General features: G+C 42.1%; 1 protein-coding gene across 4 annotated transcripts in view; it reads left to right on the top strand.

The window, feature by feature from the left end:
* Positions 1-20,164, top strand: part of ipo11 (importin 11) — a 712,707-nt gene that overhangs the window by 304,101 nt on the left and 388,442 nt on the right. For all 4 annotated transcript variants that reach the window (XM_078549030.1, XM_078549021.1, XM_078549038.1 and 1 more), the window contains one exon: positions 18,783-18,816. In XM_078549030.1, the coding sequence (XP_078405156.1) occupies positions 18,783-18,816 (34 nt within the window). The remainder of the gene's footprint in view (positions 1-18,782; positions 18,817-20,164) is intronic.

Below are 20,164 nucleotides of genomic sequence, written 5' to 3'. Positions count from 1 at the left end.
TTCTACTTAGTCTGTTCCTATCTAAAAGGTACTAGTTTCTTCTCTAGTACTGCCCAACGCTCTAATTATATGCACCATATTCCTTTTTTGCTTCTATATGCTGCTGCCCACCCCCTGCCAATTTAGTTTAAACCCTTCCTAACCACACGATTGAACCTCCCGATGAGGACATTGGTCCCAGCCCTGTTGAGGTATAATCCATTTCTTTTGAATAGGTACCTTCTGTCCCAGAGCTGGTCCCAATGTCTCAAGATTCTGAAGCTCTCTCTTGCACCATGCTTCAAGCCACGCATTATTGCTTCCCATCTTTCTATTTCTACTGTGGCTAGCACGTGGCACTGGAAGTAATCCAGAGATTACTACCCTTGAGTCCAGTTTTCTAACTTCCTCCCTTACTCCTGAAACTATGACCGTAGGACCTCAATACCTGCCCCCTCTATGTTGTTGTTGTACAATGACATGGCTCACCCCCTTCCCTCTGCAGAATATTCTGCACCCTGTCTGTGATGTCCTTTACATTGGCACCAAAGAGGCAACGCATCATGTGGGAGCCATGTTGACAGTTACAGAAATGCCTGACTGTGCCCCTAACTTTGGAATCTCCTATAACAACAGCAATTCTACTCTTTTGATGTTCCCCCTCGTACAGTCCCTTGTCCATGAGCGCCATGGTTTGGGCTGCACTCTTCCAAGATGTTGCCACTCCTAGCAGTCTCTAATACTGAGTACCTGTTTGAGAGTGGCACGCACCTGAAACTCCTGTACGACCTGCCTCTTCCTACCTTTCTGGCTGGCCACCCACTTACTACCTGACTTCTCATCTGTTGGGTGTCCACCTCCTGGAATGTTCGATCCAGGACACACTCATCCTCCCTGTTGTTTTGCAGCGACTCTAGCTTTCCCTCAAGTTCAGAAATTCTGAGCTTGAGTTGGAGCAGCTGAAGGCACTTCTTCTCCAGATGATCACTCAAAAGACACGTGAAGTGTCCTGGTGCAGGAATTGCAAACAACAGGTCTCAGATACCCATCTATGATGTAAAAAAAAACTCTTCCAAGTTAGTACCCTGTTTAAACTAATAATTTTAACGAGTATCTCTAGACCTTCTCTGTGCTTAAGATCACAAGGAATAAGAGAAGTAGGCCATTCAGCCCATCGAGAGTGCTCCACTATTCAATAAGATCATAGCTGATCTAATTGTGGCCTTAATCCTACTTTCCTGCCTGCTGCCATAAACCTTGACCCCCTTGCAGATCAAAAATCTGTCTAACTCAGCCTTGAATATATTCAATGACCCAGCCTTCACTGCTCCCTGGGGAAGAGAATCCCAAAGGCTAACAACCCTGAAAGAAAAAATCCTTCTCACCTTCATCTTATTTGGGAGACTGCTTATGTTTAAACTGTGTCCCCAACTTCAGAGCCCCTCATAAGGGAAAACATTCTTTTATATACTTACGAATTCACTCTCTGCTTTACTAACCCCTCCGGAGGTCCCCAGCATCACAGGTGCCACTCTTCAGCCAATCTAATTCACTCCATGTGATATCAAGAAACGGCTGAGGGCACTGAATGCTGCAAAGGCTATTGGTCTTGGCAATAGTACTGAAGACTTGTGCTCCAGAACTTGCCACGCCCCTAACCAAGCTGTTCAGTACAGTTAAAACACTGGCATCTACCCGGCAATGTGGAAAATTGCCCAGGCATGTCTTATTCACAGAAAGGACAAATCTAACCTGGTCAATTACCACCCCATTGGTATACTCTCCATCACCTGTAAAGGGTTCATCAACAGTGCTATCAAGTGGCACTTAGCAATAATCTGCTCACTGACGTTCAGTTTGAGTTCCATCAGGGCCATTCAACTCCTGACCTCGTTACAGCTTTGGTTCAAACATGGACAAAAGTGGTGAACTTGAGGTGGGGTGAGTGTGACAGCCCTTGATATCGAAGCAGCATTTGACCGTGTGTGGCACCAAGGCACCCTGGCAAAACTGGAATGAATGGGAATCGGGGAAAGCACTCTGCTGGTTGGAGTCATACCTACCACAAAGGAAGATGGTTGTAGCTGTTGGAGGTCAATCGCCTCAGTTCCAGAACATCACTGCAGGAGTTCCTTGGGGTATTGTCCTAGGCTCAACCATCTTCAGCTGCTTCATCAATGACCATCATAAGATCAGAAGTGGGGCTGTTCGCTGATGATTGCACAATGTTCAGCACCATTCGCTGAAGCAGTTCGTGTCCAAATGTGGCAAGACCTGGTCAATATCCAGGCTTGGGCTGACAAGTGGCAAATAACATTTGCATCACACAAGCGCCAGGTAATGACCATCTCCAACAAGAAAGAATCCAACCATCGCCCCTTGACGTTCAGTGAGTGGCATTACCATTGCTGAATCCCCCATGATCAACATCCTAGGGGTTACCATTGACCAGAAACTGAACTAGACTAGCCATATCAATACTGTGGCTAAAAAAGCAGGTCAGAGGCTAGGAATCTTGCGATGAGTGACCCACCACCTGACTCCCCAAAGCCTGTCCACCATCTACAAGGCACAAGTCAGGGGTGGAAGGCGGTGGCACAGTGGTATTTTCACTAACTAGTATTAGGTCTGGGGACCCGGGTTCGAATCCCAACGTGACAGATGGTGAAATTTGAATTCAAATCTGCCGTCCTTACCTGGTTTGGCCTACATGTGATTCCAGGCCCACAGCAATATGGTTGACTCTTAAATGCCTTCTGAACAAGGGCAGTTAGGGATGGGCAATAAATGTCGGCCTGGCCAATGATGCCCACATCCCATGAATGAATTTAAAAAAAATGAAAAATACTCCCCATTTTACCTGGATGAGTGCAGCTCCCACAACACTCAAGAAGCTCAACACCATCCAGCACGAAGCAGCCCGCTTGATTGGCACCCCAGCCACAAACATTCACTCCCTCCACCACCAATACACAGTAGCAGCAGTGTGTACCATCTACAAGATGCACTGGGCAGTAAATGCTGGACCAGCCAGCGAAGCCCACACCCCATGAATAAATAAAAAGAAAGGTGGCTGCAAAAGAATGTATGTTGAATTGGGGATAAAGGTAGTTGATCCGTTTATGCTGCTATAGTGCTTCAGCTGTACTTCCACAAGGATCGGTGTTGAGAGCACTGTTTTCCACTGTTTACTTAACGATTTAGACTCTGGAATTGAAAAAAAAAATTCAAAATTTATAGAAGACACCACATTGGGGGTATCGTTAATACAGAGGAAGATTGTGAAAAAATACAGAAGGATGTTAATAAATTTGCAGAATGAGTGTGCAAATAGCAAATAAATTTCAATATACAATACATTTTGGTAGGAAGAATAAGGAGACCACATACTCTTTGAAAATGTGTCTTTGGAGTAGAGGAACAGGGATATCATGGGGTACAGATACAGAAATCACTAAAAGTAACAACACAGATCAATAAAGCCTTAAAAAAACAAAACAAGCAAATCATTTCTAAAGGGATAGAATTGAAAATCAGAGAAATTATGTTAAATTTGATTGAATTTTTTGAGGAGGTGACCAGGTGTGTAGATGAGGGTGGTATAGTTGATGTAGTTTATATGGATTTCAGCTAAGCCTTTGACAAGGTCCCACATGGGATACAGGGTAATTTGATAAGGTGGATCCAAAATTGGCTTAGTTGTAGGAGACAGAGGGTGATGACAGAAGGATGTTTTAGTGACTGGAAGCCAGTGTCCAGTGGTGTACCAAAGGGATCTGTGCTCGGTCCCCTATTATTTGTCATTTATATAAACGACATAGATGACTAGGTGGGGGGTAGGATTAGTAAGTTTGCAGATGACACAAAGATTGGCCGAGTGGTTAACAGTGAGGTTGAGTGTCTTGGGCTACAGGAAGATATAGATGGGATGGTCAAATGGGCAGATAAGTGGCAGTTGGAATTTAACCCTGAAAAGTGTGAGGTGATACCCTTTGGAAGGAGTAATTTGACAAGGAAGTATTCAATGAACAGCATGACACTAGGAAGTTCTGAGGAACAAAGAGACCTTGGTGTGTGTGTCCATAGATCTCTGAAGGCAGAGGGGCATGTTAGTGGGGTGGTGAAAAAGGCATATGGGACACTTGTCTTTATCAATCGAGGCATAGATTACAAAAGTACGGAGGTCATGTTGGAGTTGTATAGAACCTTGGTGAGGCCACAACTGGAGTAGTGTGTGCAGTTCTGGTCACCACATTATAGGAAGGATGTGATTGCACTGGAGGGGGTGCAGAGGAGATTCACCAGGATGCTGCCTGGGATGAAACATTTAAGTTATGAAGAGAGGTTGGATAGACTTGGGTTGTTTTCGTTGGAGCAGAGAAGACTGAGGGGCGACCTGATTTGAGGTGTACAAGATTATGAGGGACATGGGCAGGGTGGATAGGGAGCAGCTGTTCCCCTTAGTTGAAGGGTCAATCACAAGGGGGTATAAGTTCAAGGTGAGGGGCAGGAGGTTTAGGGGGGATATGAGGAAAAACTTTTTTACCCAGAGGGTGGTGGAGGCGGGTTGCCTCAAATCCTTTAGAAAGTATCTGGGTGAGCACTTGGCGCGTCATAACATTGAAGGCTATGGGCCAAGTGCTGGTAAATGGGATTAGGTAGGTAGGTCAGGTGTTTCTCATGTGTCGGTGCAGACTCGATGGGCCGAAGGGCCTCTTCTGCACTGTGATTCTGTGTAAGTTTGTTTAAAACTTTGGCTAGGCTACACTAAACTGTTCTAGTCTTCATATTATAAAAAAAGTCCGAAATGCTAGAGAGCATGCAGAAAGTACTTACTGGAATGTTACCATAGCTGAGAGGTTTGGCATATCAGTAAAAGTTGAACAGACTGGGGCTCTTTTCTTGGAAAAGAAAAGACTGAGATGTGTCTTGATTTTGAGGCCCTTAAGATTATGAAAGGGTTTGATCACTTAGGCATAGAGAAGATACTTTCTTGAGTATTGCTGAAAAAGAGACATTGATTGGTGAAGCTTTTCATCTGGCACTCATCAGGACAAGAAAGTGAGGCACAGTTCCACGATTGAGCATGCATTTATGCAAGATGGGATTGAACAGATTGGTAAAAAGGGTTACTATTTATACGGTGCCCTGCACTGTGTTTAGTCTGAGGTACGCAGATTTCTTTCGTTTTTCGATGTGATCCGTTTATGCCGTTATATTGCTTCAATACATAAACAGTACCTGTTTGGAATATGTCCACACCATAAATTCACTTAAGCAGGAACAGTTTGGCAATGTAGTTAACGACACTAAACACATAACATGTTTCTCTATGTACTCAGAAAGCGAGGAGTTTGTTTTTGCGCACCATTTCAATTTTAGTGTGCCTTCATCCAAAATAAAATGGGAAGAGATATTTGCCGAGTTCGAACTCCTCTACTGCCAACTATTCCACCACAAACCAGCGTGAACACTTGAAAATGCACCTAGCTGATCTAGCGCACATATTGTGGGATTCCGAATGACCTGTCTGATTTTCACATGCAATGCAAGTGTCTTAAAAACATAGAAAATAGGAGCAGGAGTCTGCCCTTTGAGTCTGCCCTGCAATTTAATAGGATCGTGGCTGACCCTCTATTTCAATGCTGTACTCCCACGCACTCCCCATACTCCTTGACACCTTTGGAGTCCAGAAATCTAACTATTGCCTCCTTAAATATATTCAGTAACTTGGCCTCCACAGCATTCTGTGGTAGAGAATTCTATAGGTTCACCACCCTCTGAGTAAAGAAGTTTCTCCTCATCTCAGTCCTAAATGATCTACCCCATAACCTGAGACTATGACCCCTTGTCCTAGACACTCCCAGCCAGAGGAACCTGTATCCAGTCTGTCTATCCCTGTCAGAATTTCATACGTTTTAATGAGATCCCCTCAGTCTTCTAAACTCTAGTGATTACAGACCTAGTCGGCCAATCTCTCCGTATACGACAATCCTGCCATCCCAGGAATCAGTCTGGTGAACCTTTGCTGCACTTCTTCCATGGCAAGTATATGCTTTCTTAGGTAAGGAGACCAAAATTGCGCACACTATTGCAGGTGTGGTCTCACCAAGGCCCTGTAAAGCTGCAGTAAGACACCCTTGCTCCTGTACTCTAGTCTTCTCACAATGAAGGCCAACACATCATTTGCCGCCTTCACTGCTTGCTGCACCTGCATACTTGCTTTCAGTGATTGGTGTACAAGGACACTCGGGTTCTTTTGTACATCAACATTTCCCATCTATCACCACTTAAATAACACTCTGCCATTCTGTTTTTTCTACCAAAGTGGATAACTTCACACTTATCCATGTTACACTGCATCTGCCATGTATTTGCCCACTCACTCAATCTCTCACCTAGAAGCCTCTTAACACCCCCCACATTGCTCACATTCCAACCAAGTTTTATGTCATCAGCAACCTTGGAAATATTATGTTTGGTTCCCTCATCCCAATCAATGATATATATTGCGAATAGCTAGGGCCCAAGACCTGATCCCTGTGGTACCCACTAGTCACTGCCTGCCATTCAGAAAATGACCTGTTTATTCCTGCTCTCTGTTTCGTGTCTGCTAACCAGTTCTCAATCCATGCCAGTATTACCCCCAATCCCATGTGCTTTAATTTTAAACACTAACCTCTTATGTGGGACTTTATCCAAAGTTTTCTAAAAATCCAAATAAACCACATACATTCATTCTTCCTATCTATTCTGCTAGTTAAGTCCTCAAAAAAAACTCCAGTAGGTTTGTCAAGCATTATTTTTCTTTCATAAATCCATCTTGACTTTGTCTAATCCCATTGATATTTTCTAAGTGTCCTGTTATCATATCCTTAATAATAGACTCTAGCATTTTCCCTACTGCTGCTAAACGGCCTGTAATTCGCTGTTTTCTCCCTCCCTCCTTTTTTAAATAGTGGGGTTGCCTCTGCCACCCTCCAATCTGCCAGGACTGTTCCAGAATCTACAGAATTTTGGAAGATGACAACAAACACATCCACTATTTCCATGGCCAGTGCTACCCTTTCACCTTTACCTAGCTTCCTATTCTTCTGTAATGTCATATACCCCATAATATTTAGGGCCCAACCCTTGCCATCTTGCAGCTACGTCTCCGTATTGGCTATCAGATCATATTTATTTACTTCAATGTGCGCTATCAATTCATTTACTTCGTTATGAATGCTATGTGCATTCAGAAACAGAGCCTTCAGTTTCGTCTTTTTATCGTCTTTGTAACATCTAGTCTTGACTAACGGTGTATTCTCAGGTTTTATCTCCCTGCCCCTTCCTGCTATTCTATGATACTCACTTCCCATATTCCTCTTATGGTCTCCTATTTTGTCTCTACCCCCTGATTTGCCATATCTACCCAAGCTTGATTTCTCACCGCCCCGCCCCCCCCCCGTTTAGTTTAAAGCCTACTCTGCTTCCCTAGTTATGTGATTCGTAAGAATACACATCCCAGCATGGTTCAGGTGTAGACCATCCCAATGTCACAACCCCCACTGCCAGTGCCTCATGAACCGGAACCCACTTCTCCCACACCAATCTTTGTGCCACGCAATCTCCCACCCTAATCTTTTTTGCGCTATGCTGATTTGCCCGTGGCTCAGGTAATAATCCAAAGATTGCCTTTGAGGTTGTGCTTCTTAATTTCGTACCTAACTTTTCATACTGACTATGCAGGACCTCCATCCTTGTCCTGCCTATGTTTTTGGTACCTACATGGACCACGACGACTGGGTCCTTCCCCTCCCCCTGCAAGTTCCTCTCCAGCACTGAGCAAATGCCTTGACCAATCAGAGTGAAGCTGCCTGGCTTAAATTTTAAAAAACAATGCTTAGTAACTAACTGTCAACTGGTGCATTCTCCATGGAACACCTTCAGTCTGTCCGCAAGCATGACCCAGACCTTCCTGTCGCTTGCCATTTCAACACACCACCCTACTCTCATGCCCACATGTCCGCCCTTGGCCTGCTGCAATGTTCCGGTGAAGCTCAACGCAAACTGGAGGAACAGCACCTCATCTTCCGATTAGGCACTTTACAGCCTTCCGGACTTAACATTGAGTTTAAGAACATCAGATCATGAACTCCCTCCTCCATGCTCACTCCCTTTTTGATCCCCTTTTTTCTAATAATTATTATATATTTTTTCTTTTCCCACCTATTTCTATTATTATTTTTAAAATTTATTTCCATTCATTGTTTTATCTCCACCTATTTCAATCCCCCCCCCGCCCCAACCACCACCACCACTGGGGCCATCTGTCACTTGCTCATCCTGCTTTTTACCCTTAATGTCACCATTAGCACATCCTTTAGCTAATATCACCACCGTCAACACCCCTTTGACCTTTTGTTTGACATCTTTGGCAATCTCTCCTTTGCCTCCACCTATCACTGGCCCTCTATCCAGCTCCACCTGTCCCACCTCCCTTAAACAGCTTATATTTCACCACATTTCAATTTCTCTTTAGTTCTGATGAAGAGTCATACAGACTTTGAACGTTAACTCTGTTATCCTCTCCGCAGATGCTATCAGACCTTCAGTATTTAGTTCACTGGTTGGGCACTTGCCTTTCAATGTCTCTAACAGTGATTTTTCCCTTTGCCTCTTGACAGGGAATTTCAGAGAGAGGGAGCAGGTTATAGAGATATGAGGAGAAAAAGCCAGCTAGCTATTATTGTGGAATTACTGGAATCTTCTACACACACAAGAGGTTTTAGGTCTTTTTTCCTTTCAGGCTATGAGCTAACCTTCTGCACTGCCCTCACACAAAACCTGGTCAGGAGCCAATTAAAAAGTTGTTGCCAGGGAGTTCCCCTGGTCCAAGACTCCTTTCCAGCACCATTCTGTCTTTCATGATGCACACTGTTCCAGGACTGCAACATTGTATATATCTTTCATCCTGGCCCAGTGTACATTACTTTCAAACTGCAGCCATTGTAATTTTAATCCACAGTCCACAGAAAATAAAAAGATATGTTCTTTACAACAGTCCAACAGAAATAAAAAGACTTACAATTTCCTGGTCAGTATTTTTGCGAGTAAGGTAGGTAAGTTAGCAAATAATACCAAAATCTGTGCGACGGTTAAGATGAAAGAAGTAATCAAATTCAAAAAGAGTATTATGAACTGTGCAGAAGCTAGCAATTGTCTTTAAGAGCAGGTAGACAGATTTGTAGAATGGGTGGACATGTTGCAGATGAAATTTAATGCAGGGAAATGTGAAGTGATATATTCTGTTGGGAAGGAGTAAGAAAAGCAATACAAAAAGTACAGTTCTATAGTAGGTACTGGAGAAAAGGACCCTTGGGGTGTATGTGCACAAATCATTGAAGGGGGCAGGGCAGATTTGGTTAATGAGCCATATAGGATCCTGGGCTTTGGAAATGGAGGCATAGAGTACAAAAGCAAGGGCGGTATGATGAACTTGTATAAAACACTGGCTCTGTCTCAACTGGAGTGGACACATCACACTTTAGGAAGGGTGTGAAGGCATTGGAGAGGGTGCAGAAACAATTTACAAGAATGGTTCTGGGAATGAGAGATTGCAGTTATGTGGATAGATTGGAGAAGCTGGGGCTGTTCTCCTTTGAGAAGAGAAGGTTGAGAGGAGATTTAGTAGCAGTGTTCAAAATCATGAGATGTCTGGACATAGTAGATGTGGAGAAACTGTTCCCAATGGTGGAAGAGCTGTGAACCAGATGACACCAATTTAAGGTGATAGGCAAAACAGCCAGGGGCGACATGAGAAATAACATTTTTACGCAGCAGGTGGTTAGGATCTGGAATACACTGCCTGTGAATGTGGCGGTTGCAGATTCAGTTGTGGCTTTCGAAAGAGAATTGGTTAAGTGTCTGAAGAGAGAAGCTTTGCAGAGCTATCTAGAAAATGCAAGAGAGTGGGACTGGCTGTGTGGTTCTTACAGAGGGCCAGCAGGGAAATAGTGTACCAAATGACATCTGTTGTAACCATTCTAGATTCTATTATTTAGATGTGCTGGGGCATGGATTCTACATTTTGAAATGGTGCTTAGATAAATGCAGTCATGCGTGTTTGTCGGGCCAGCACAGAATGTACATAGCATTTGCAGGGAACAATACCGAAAGAGTTTGTGAGAGAACAAGATCTTGTTCTTGTTGATAATGTTTACAGATCTCTAAAGCTTCTTACCAAGGTAGAGAAACTGTAGGTAAAGCTAACAAAGTATTGGTTTGTATTTGCAGAACCCTTCAGGAGAAATAAAAGGATACCATTTTGATACTAAACAAAAACAAAATACCTGGAAAAATTCAGCAGGTCTGACTGCATCTGCGGAGAGGACCACAGTTAACGTTTCGAGCCCGTATGACTCTTCAACAGAACGAATCATATGGACTCGAAACGTTAACTGTGTTCCTCTCCACAGATGCTGTCAGACCTGCTGAGTTTTTCCAGCTATTTTTGTTTTTGCTTTGGATTTCCAGCATCCGCAGTTTTTTGCTTTTACCATTTTGATACTCTGCAGGTTGTTGGCTAGACTGCATTTAGAGTACTGAGACCTATTTTGATTCTCCTCATGATGGGTGATACTAGTAGCCTTGGAAAATGTCCAAAAGAGAGCTACATGAATAATTCCTATGTTAGAACTTTAATTGTTTAGATAGGTTCAAGAATCTTTTTCCTGTTTACATTAGAAGAGCGTAGACTAAAAGGTGAACAAAAACAAAAATATCTGGAAAAACTCAGCAGGTCTGACAGCATCTGCGGAGAGGGATACAGTTGACGCTTTGAGTCCATATGAAGGGTCATACGGACTCGAAGCGTCGACTGTATCCCTCTCCGCAGATGCTGTCAGACCTGCTGAGTTTTTCCAGGTATTTTTGTTTTTGTTCTAGATTTCCAGCATCTGCAGTATTTTGCTTTTATTTTAGACTAAAAGGTGACCTGATAGAAGTATATAAAATCATTAATGGCCTGGATGTGTTCCTATTTGTTAAGTTATTCCTGTTTAAACAGATTGGAGAGGACCAGGAGACATGAGATTAAACCATGGAAGAATAGTAATAAACTGGATATTGGTAGTTCCTGAGAATTGAGAACCTGTGGAATAGATTGTCAACTGGTGTGGCGGGTGTTGATTTTGATGCCTTCAAGAGGGAGTTGGAACAATTCCTGACTCAGGCAGTAATTGTTTTGTACTGAAGATAACACTTGGTCCATATAATCTGTTGTTATGGTTTTGGTCACCTGAGAGGGTCGGAGAGGCATTTATTTTTTTAAGGTATAGGGCATGTTTGATGGACCAACTGGTCTTTCCCTGCATATGAGTTTTTTTGTGTTGTATGTTTTCAGTATTTTAAATTACACTGACTATAAAGCGTAATACCAAACACAAACCTTTTGATGATCACTGTAAGTAGAATGATATGATTAGCAAGCTTGCCTTCTTGTGTTCTCAAGATTCTGGCACCTTTGTATTTAGCTTCCTGGGATTGTTGTAAACCCTCTCATGTTCTCCCAGCTTTCACAAGGGTAAACAACATCAGACTGTGTAACTTCTGATAGAAATTATGTGATTACAGCAGATTTAACTTGATGGCATAAATTTAAATTTGCACCACATTGCATACAAAAATAACAAAACAAGGTCAACTTTGTTCCACAAAAAAAGTTATGTGCTTTGTATATCCTGATTGGCATTCCCAAACACCTGACTCAATTTAAGTCCGCTGGGGACATTTGGAGGAAAGAAGTTGATTGACTGCCATTTGCCTAGCCAGGATGTTATGTTATGGTGAAGAGTCATACGGACTCGATACGTTAACTGTATTCCTCTTCGCAGATGCTGTCAGACCTGCTGTGTTTTTCCAGGTATTTTTATTTTTGTTTCAGATTTCCAGCATCCGCAGTTTTTTGCTTTTATCAGGATGTTATGTTTGATTGCTCTTCCATTCTTCTCATTCCACTACATTGTTCTCCACAGTTGGATGACATATAACATTTATAGACATTTGTTAAGATTTGGTAATATTCGGAGAGTTAATCTGACCTTGATAGATTTTCTTTTCACTCCTATAAATCAGACTATCAAAAGCTTCAGAAATGTGTAAGCCCCCCCCCACCCCTTCCACTAAAAGGTCTTGTCTCTACTCTTGATATCAATGGCACACAACAACTTGGGATACTGTTTCACCTTTATTAAATCTCTAAGCAGTAGTACATATTCGCAATGACACAGGTTGCCTAAGAATCCCACGAACTGGGGTCCATCTTGGGTGGTCAGTCCTTCAACAGATCTCCCAGTGTGACTTCGGAATGGCTGACCAGACCATTCTACCAGCTGTAGTAACAATGTCCTTGAAGCTGTGTCTTTTGACCCCTTCCTGAACCTAGCCTTTGGCATATAAAGTAATACCTCGAATCAAATCATCATTGGCTTATTAATCTGATCCTGGCCATTCATGACCACCTCTATGTGGTCATATCCTGCCCTCAGCAGGGGGGATGTCCCCAGATAGATACCAACAATGGGTGCGATCACAGTATCTTAGGGCAGGAAGAAGGCTGTTGACACATTCCCGAACGGCCATTGTCTAGTTCAGTTTCTGTAGACCAAGTGCCTTAGGCAAACCACCACCTCAGGGACCTGTCCTGACATATCTGTATGTGTGTCTGTTCAGTTGCAACTGTCTTTATTTTTAAAAGTTGAATATGAGCCTCAGCGATTTCTTTGGTCAAAACTCTTCTCCGTAGCTCTATCTTCTTACCACCATGAGACAAACTCTGCCCACAGGGCTCTACCACAACCAGCTTACATTAATATGAAAGAAATAGAAGCATGGTTACATGATTAAAAGTGATTCATACAATTTAAATTCTGCATTGGCTTACAAATGAATTCTTATTCAATCAGAATAATTGTTGCAACTGCTTCCAGCTACCTGCTTTAACAAAAGGCAGACTGATCCATGGTGGTAGATTTTGGAGAACAGTGGAGAGCAATGGATCAGATGAAGAAGAGAGCAGCACCAGGTGAAGCAACTACTTTTTTGTATGCAGGCCTGAGTTTTGTAGAAATAGATATAATATGGATCATTGGTTCTTGGCTTGCCTGCTGCTATCCAAATGGCAGTTGATTTCTCTGAGATTGATTATGGCTTTCATTGAGCCTTGTACAAACTGCTGATAGAATCTCTGGGGCAACTAGTTTTACTCCCAAAAGTGGTATCTTAACACGTGCTTGGGTAGGGGGTGCATGTGCATAGACCTTTGAAGGTGGTGGGACATATTGACAGAGTAGTTAGTGAAGCACATGGGATCTTGAGGTTTATAAACAGAACTATGAAGTACAATAGCAGGAACGTTTTGCTGAACCTGTATACAGCTCTGGTTAGGCCACAGCTAGAGTATTGCATCCAGTTCCGTTGTCTCACTTTAGGAAAGATGTGAGGGTCCTTGAGAGTGTGCAAGGAAATTTGCTGGAATGGTCCCAGGAATGGGGATTTTAGCTACAAGGTAAGCTTGGAGAAGCTGGTGTTGCTTTTCTTGGAACAAAGGAGATTGAGAGAGATTGTGCAAGATTAGGTCAGGTTCGGATAAGGTAGACAGGAAAAAGTGTTCCCATTAGCTGATGGTACAAAGATTAGGCGGCACAAATGTAAGGTTTTGGGCAAGAGAAGCAGGGGGAATGTGCTGAAGAACTTTTAATGCAACGGATGGGAATGACCTAGAACATTCTGCCCATGAGGGTGATGGAAGCAGATTTCAAAAAGAAATCGAATGGGAAATTGAAGGAAATAAGCTTGCAGGGCTTTGGAGATGGACTGGGGAAATGGGATTGAACAGTTTGTTCTACAGAGGACTACTGCAAGGACTCAATGGGCTGCATGGTCCCCTTTTGTGCAGTAAATGACTCCATTAATTTTTCCATGATACCAGAAAAGAATGGAAACCTGGACTTGTCTCTCCTCATCCTGATATTAGATTTTTATTTTAGAAACATTAAATATAATTTTAAAAGTAAATTGAAAGTTTCAGATCATTTTTTTTGATAGTTAACAAGTATAAACATTTCACAGCTGTGAAGCTGACATAAACATTGAGAAACTGATGAGACAGGCACAGAAATATACTTCAGGGGTCAATTGTAGAACACCAAATTAAAGAATTGCAGATCTCTCATAGAAAGTTACAAACCAATCCAAGGATGACCCCCAATATTGCTGGAGAATCATGCACTTCCTTTCCCTGCATTGCTGGTAAACACCAGGAATTGAGTCCAACAACATATTGTACTATCTCACTTGGTTCTGCTAAACTACAGGTTGCCTCTTCACAGTTTTGAGAAGTGCCAAGCGTCCCATCCAAGTTCATAGCAGACCAGAGGATGATCCTCTTGCTACTAAACTATAGCTGTGATTGTGCAGTGCTGTCAGTGTCTGGGACAGGTTACCAAAGTGCAGGACCAGTTCCTTGCCCCCAATTCCTTACCTGGAGCTGGTAAATACCAGATATTGTTACGATCTTGTTAGGGACCGTTAATGTTTAAAGAGAAATCTGAACACTCCGTAATTAACCGACGGAACTACACAATTTTTCATGTTTTTAAACCAAAGCAAACTTCATTGTATGGAAGAATTAAACAAAACAAGTTTGATTAACTTAACACAAAGTCTATTGCATTCGCTGCTCCCAATGCGGTTTCTTCTACATTGGAGAGACCAAACGCAGACTGGGTGACCGCTTTGCGGAACACCTTATGTCTGTCCACAAGCATGACCCAGACCTCCCTGTCGCTTGCCATTTCAACACTCCACCCTGCTCTCATGCCCACATGTCCGTCCTTGGCCTGCTGCAATGTTCCAGTGAAGCTCAACGCAAACTGGAGGAACAGCACCTCATCTTCCGACTAGGCACTTTACAGCCTTCTGGACTGAATATTGAGTTTAACAATTTTAGATCATGAACTCTCTCCTCCATCCCCACCCCCTTTCCGTTCCCCCTTTTTTCCAATAAATTATATAGATTTTTCTTTTCCCGCCTATTTCCATTTGTTTTATCTCTACCTTTTAGCCTATTTCGATCCCTTTCCCCCACCCCACCCCCACTAGGGCTATCTGTACCTTGCTCGTCCTGCTCTCTACCCTTAATATCACCTATTAGCACCTCTTTGTCCTTTTGTCTATGACATCTTTTGGCAATCTCCACCTATCATTGGCCCTCCATCCAGCTCTACTTGCCCCCCTCCTCCCCCCCAAACCAGCTTATATTTCACCTCTCTTCTATTTTTCCTTAGTTCTGTTGAAGAGTCATACGGACTCGAAACGTTAACTGTATCCCTCTCCGCAGATGCTGTCAGACCTGCTGAGTTTTTCCAGGTGTTTTTATTTTTGTTTTTGTACTATAATTTATAGTTACTTATGCAATGAACTCGATGCTACTTGCTGAAAAAATTCTAGAAAAACTTTGCACCTTGTTAAATGAGGTGTCCCTGGGTTTTTTTAAGTGTACTGAGAACGTAAGAAATAAGAGCAGGAGTAGGCCAATCAGCTTTTCAAACCTGCTCCACCATTCAATGAAATCATGGCTGATCTTCTACTTAACACTATTTTCCTGCACTATCCCTGTACCCCTTGATGTTTATAACATGTGGAAATCAATCAACCTGCCTTGAACATACTCAATGACTGAGTCTCGACGGCCTTCTGGGGTAGAGAATTCCAAAGATTCACCAGCCTCTGAGAAGAGAAACTCCTCCTCATCTCAGTCTTAAATGGTTGACCCCTTATTCTGAGACTCTGTTCCTTGGATCTAGACCCCTCCCCCACCCAGCCAAGGGAAACATCCTTCCTGCATCTACCATATCGAGCCCTCTAAGAATTTTATATTTCTGAATGCGATCACCTCTCATTCTTCCAAATTCTAGAGAATAGAGGCCCAGAATATTTAATCTTTCCTCATAGGACAATCCCTCCATCCCAGGAATTAATTTAGTGGACCTTTGTTGTACTCCCTCTTGGCAACTTTATCTTTCCTTAGGGAAGAAGACCAAAACTGCACACACTATTCAAACTGTGGTCTCACCAAGGCTTCATATAATTGTATAAAGATATCTTTATTCTAATACTCAAATCTTCTTGTAATAAAGGTCAGCATCCCATTTGCCACCTTGATTGCTTGCTGTACCTGTATGTTAGCTTTCAGTGATTCATGAACAAGGACATCCAAGTCCCTTTGAAGTTCAACACTTCCCAGCCTCTCACCATTTAAGAAATACTCTGTTTTTGTCTCTCCTACCAAAGTGGATAACTTCACATTTCTCCACATTGTATTCCACCTGCCAAATTTTTGCCACTCGCTTAGCCTCTTCAAATCCCCTTGAAGCATCTTTGCATCCTCCTCACAACTCTTCTGCCTATTTTTGTGTCATCTGCAAACTTGGAAGTATTACATTTAATCTCCACATCCAAATCATTGACATGCATTGTAAACAGCCGGAGCCCAAGCACAGATCCTTGCAGTACCCCGCTAGCTACAGCCTGCCAATCTGAAAATGACCCATTTATTCCTACTGCCTGTTTTCTGTCCATGTTCTGTATTAAGTTCATAATTACTCTTGAGCAACTGGCTCTGAAAAACTAATTTGTATGTTTGTGGAATGTCAATTGTTTCCATTACGGTAATGCCATAGGTTTTGAATATAATACTTAAAGTTTTGTATATGAAATTTTAGCTTTTCCCTTAATCCGAGGTGTAGATCCCAGTCTTTATTTTGCTGTCTGTCAAGGGCCTGGATAGAGTAGATAGGGAGAAACTGTTCTCACTCGTGAAAGGATCAAGAAAGCGAAGGGACGGATTTAAAGTAATTGGCAAAAGAAGCAAAAGCGACATGAGGATAAACGTTCTCATGTTGTGAGTGGTTGGGGCCTGAAATGCATTGTTTGAGAATGTGGTGCAGGCAGGTTCGATCAAGACATTCAAAAGGGAATTAGAATTATCTTAAAAAAGAAGAATGTGCAGGGAGAAGGCAGGGGAATGGCACTCTGAGTTGCTTATTTGGAGGGCCGGTGCAGACACAATGGGCTCAATGACTTCTTGAGCTGTAACAATTCTGATTTAGCAATTAAGAAGTGAAGGATAATCAGTGGATTTTACTTCCCGGTTTGCTGTCAGAGTATTTTTCAATGTGTTTTACAATGCCTGTTTGATGACATCGCTGTTGCTCAATGCTGGAGATCCCTCATAGTTGGCACCAGAATGAAGCTAACATTAAGAAAGATGAAATTCAAGCTATAAAGATCCTGAGATCTTCGTGGACACTTTTCTTTGAGGTCAGCAGCGAGCACCATTCCTTTGCTGCTAACTGCAAAATCTGGGCCATGGTCTTTTTCCACCTCTGGCTGCAATCTGCCTTGAAGTTTCAACTGCAGTGCTAAGTAGTATTTTTCTCACCTGACATGAAACCAGGTGGTAAAGATGTTAAACAGAAACAGAAATACCTGGAAAAACTCAGCAGGCCTGGCAGCATCGGCGGAGAAGAGCACAGTTTCACGTTTCGAGTCCTCATGACCCTTCAACAGAACTAAGTAAAAATAGGAAAGAGGTGAAATATAAGCTGGTTTGGGGGGTGGGGTTGTTGTTGGGACAAGAAGCCAGTATTAGGTGGAGGTAACCAAAAGATGTTGCAGACAAAAGGACAAAGAGGTGTTGAAGGTGGTGATATTATCTAAAGGAATGTGCTAATTAAGGGTAGAAAGCAGGACAAACAAGGTACAGATAGCTCTAGTGGGGGTGGGGTGAAGGAAAAAACAGAAAGGAGGGGGAAGAAATGGAAAGGGGGTGGGGATGGAGGAGAGAGTTCATGATCTAAAAATTGTTAAACTCAATATTCAGTCCGGAAGGCTGTAAATTGCCTAGTCGGAAGATGAGGTGCTGTTCCTCCAGTTTGCGTTGAGCTTCACTGGAACAGTGCAGCAAGCCAAGGACGGACATGTGGGCATGAGAACAGGGTGGAGTGTTGAAATGGCAAGTGACAAGGAGGTCTGGGTAATGCTTGCGGACAGACCGAAGGTGTTCTGCAAAGCGGTCACCCAGTCTGCGTTTGAAAAGATGTTAATTTTGGAAAGTGGTGTTAGGCAGAGCAAAGTTGTGAATCAGGAGAAGTACAATGCACCTATCATTTTCTATAAGTTTCTGCTATTACACAAAGGTTCAGACCAATCACATCATTTATTATAGCACTATAATTTTTAATAGTTTAATTTACACCTACATCTGCATCAAAGTGACTGGGCTGGTTTGAGTTTAGAGTGATGAGTGTAACTGCTCTACCTCTTTTTTTCACTACATTTGAACAGGCATCTAAACCTACAAACATTTCAGGCAGAGTCTTTTTGATAAATAGGACTGGACTTTAAGGTGTTTGCGCAGTTTTTCTTGCATGTGATTTATTTGGAATTGTATGTATTTATCTTTTATTAAGGCTTGAAGCATTGACTTTGCAGCCTTTATTCGACTGAATATTGCATAGTATTTGAATTCAGTGAATATTCTCCAAATGTCAGTGATTTATATACTGCTAATAAAGTTTTCCTTACAGGATTCATCTTCAACTTCCTGCATTCTTGCAGTGTATTTAAATGCAGTTGATATGCTTGATCTGAAATAAGATAAAATTCAAGTAAATGTCTTTGACAGTTGAACAAAATATTAAGAATCTGGTGGAACATATACACGTTCTATCTTAATTTATTGTTTTTTTTCCCCCCAGGTACGCATTGAGACAGCTACAACCTTGAAGCTTGATATCCTTTTCAATGTATAAAGGAATGTATTGTTCTAATGATATAGCCACTTTTGTTTTCTCTCTCAAATTACTTTGCCATTTTTTCCAGCATTATGTGATAAGAATGATATATGAATGAATGATAGGATTGCTGCAGCAAATCCAGAGTTATGTAGTAAAATGAATGCTGCATATTTTGGGTACACATTGTGGGGTAGGGCAGAAGTGACGTTTTTATAAACATTTTATTTTACTTTACTATGTGTCTTCTCTATTTTCCTATAATTAATGTTTCCTTCCGATTCTCTGTCATTTTTTTCCCATGTTTCTCTCTGTCTGTGGTTGTGGTTTCTCTCCTTTATTTACTGCCATTTTATTTTGTTATTTTAATTTCATTAGTAAAGTAAGTAAATCCAATAGCACAAAGGCAAAGTGTCATTTAGCAAGCTTTTTCTTAAAGGGAATGGATATTCTCAAAAAAAGATAGTGGAAAGTACTTTCTATTTGTCCATGTTAATATTCTATATTAATCCCTTCACATTAATTCCTTACACTATGCTTTGTGGGGAATTTACTTTAAGTTGGGTGTGCTGAAATGGCAGCATGAAGTTTAGTGTTTCCATCCAGTCTAAGGAATGAGAAACTTACATACTGCCTTTATGGGAGAAAAATTTTCTTAGTGACTTTACAGTAGAAAAATTGATGCTAAAGAGGAAGAGGTTAGAGGGAGTGACTAAAATCTTGGTTGAAAAGATAGGTTTTGAGCAGGTTTTTAGAGCTGTAGAGAAAATGGAGAAACAAAGTGAGTTCCAGAGTTGAGCCAAGGCAACAGAGTGGCCTGATAAATAGGTTTGTATGAAATTTAGTGGGTCAGTGGTCTGAAGGGTGAGTCTGAACAGGAGGCCGTGATCAGAAATTGGAGCTTGTGGCAAAGAAATTTAATGGGTCAGTGGTCTGAAGGGCGAACCTGAACAGGAGGCCGTGATCAGAAATTGGAGCTTGTGGCAAAGAAATGGAGTTTCGATTCAGGGACAGCAATTATGGTTTCAGTCCTCCTGATATTCAAATGAAGGAAGTTGCGACTTATCCATAATTTACCATCTGGGCTGTCCGACAGCATGAAGGTGCACATAGAGTAGAGAGGAATAGCATACATTTGAACTTCATTCCATACACGTGGATGATGTAATTAACTGAAAAAATATGCATCTCCACTGGAGTTTAGAAGAATGAGGGGTGATTTGATTGAAGTATACAAGACCCTGAATGGCCTTGGCAAGGTGGACGTGGAAAGGATGTTTCCTCTTGTGGGTGGGTCCAGATCTAGGGGGCACTGTTTTAAAATTAGGGGTCGCCCTTTTAGGACA

This window comes from Cetorhinus maximus, chromosome 1 (genome assembly GCF_964194155.1).
Source record: "Cetorhinus maximus chromosome 1, sCetMax3.hap1.1, whole genome shotgun sequence".
Taxonomy (NCBI): Eukaryota; Metazoa; Chordata; class Chondrichthyes; order Lamniformes; family Cetorhinidae; genus Cetorhinus; species Cetorhinus maximus.
Note: the sequence above shows the minus strand (reverse complement) of the source record. Positions and strands in the feature narration are given on the sequence as shown.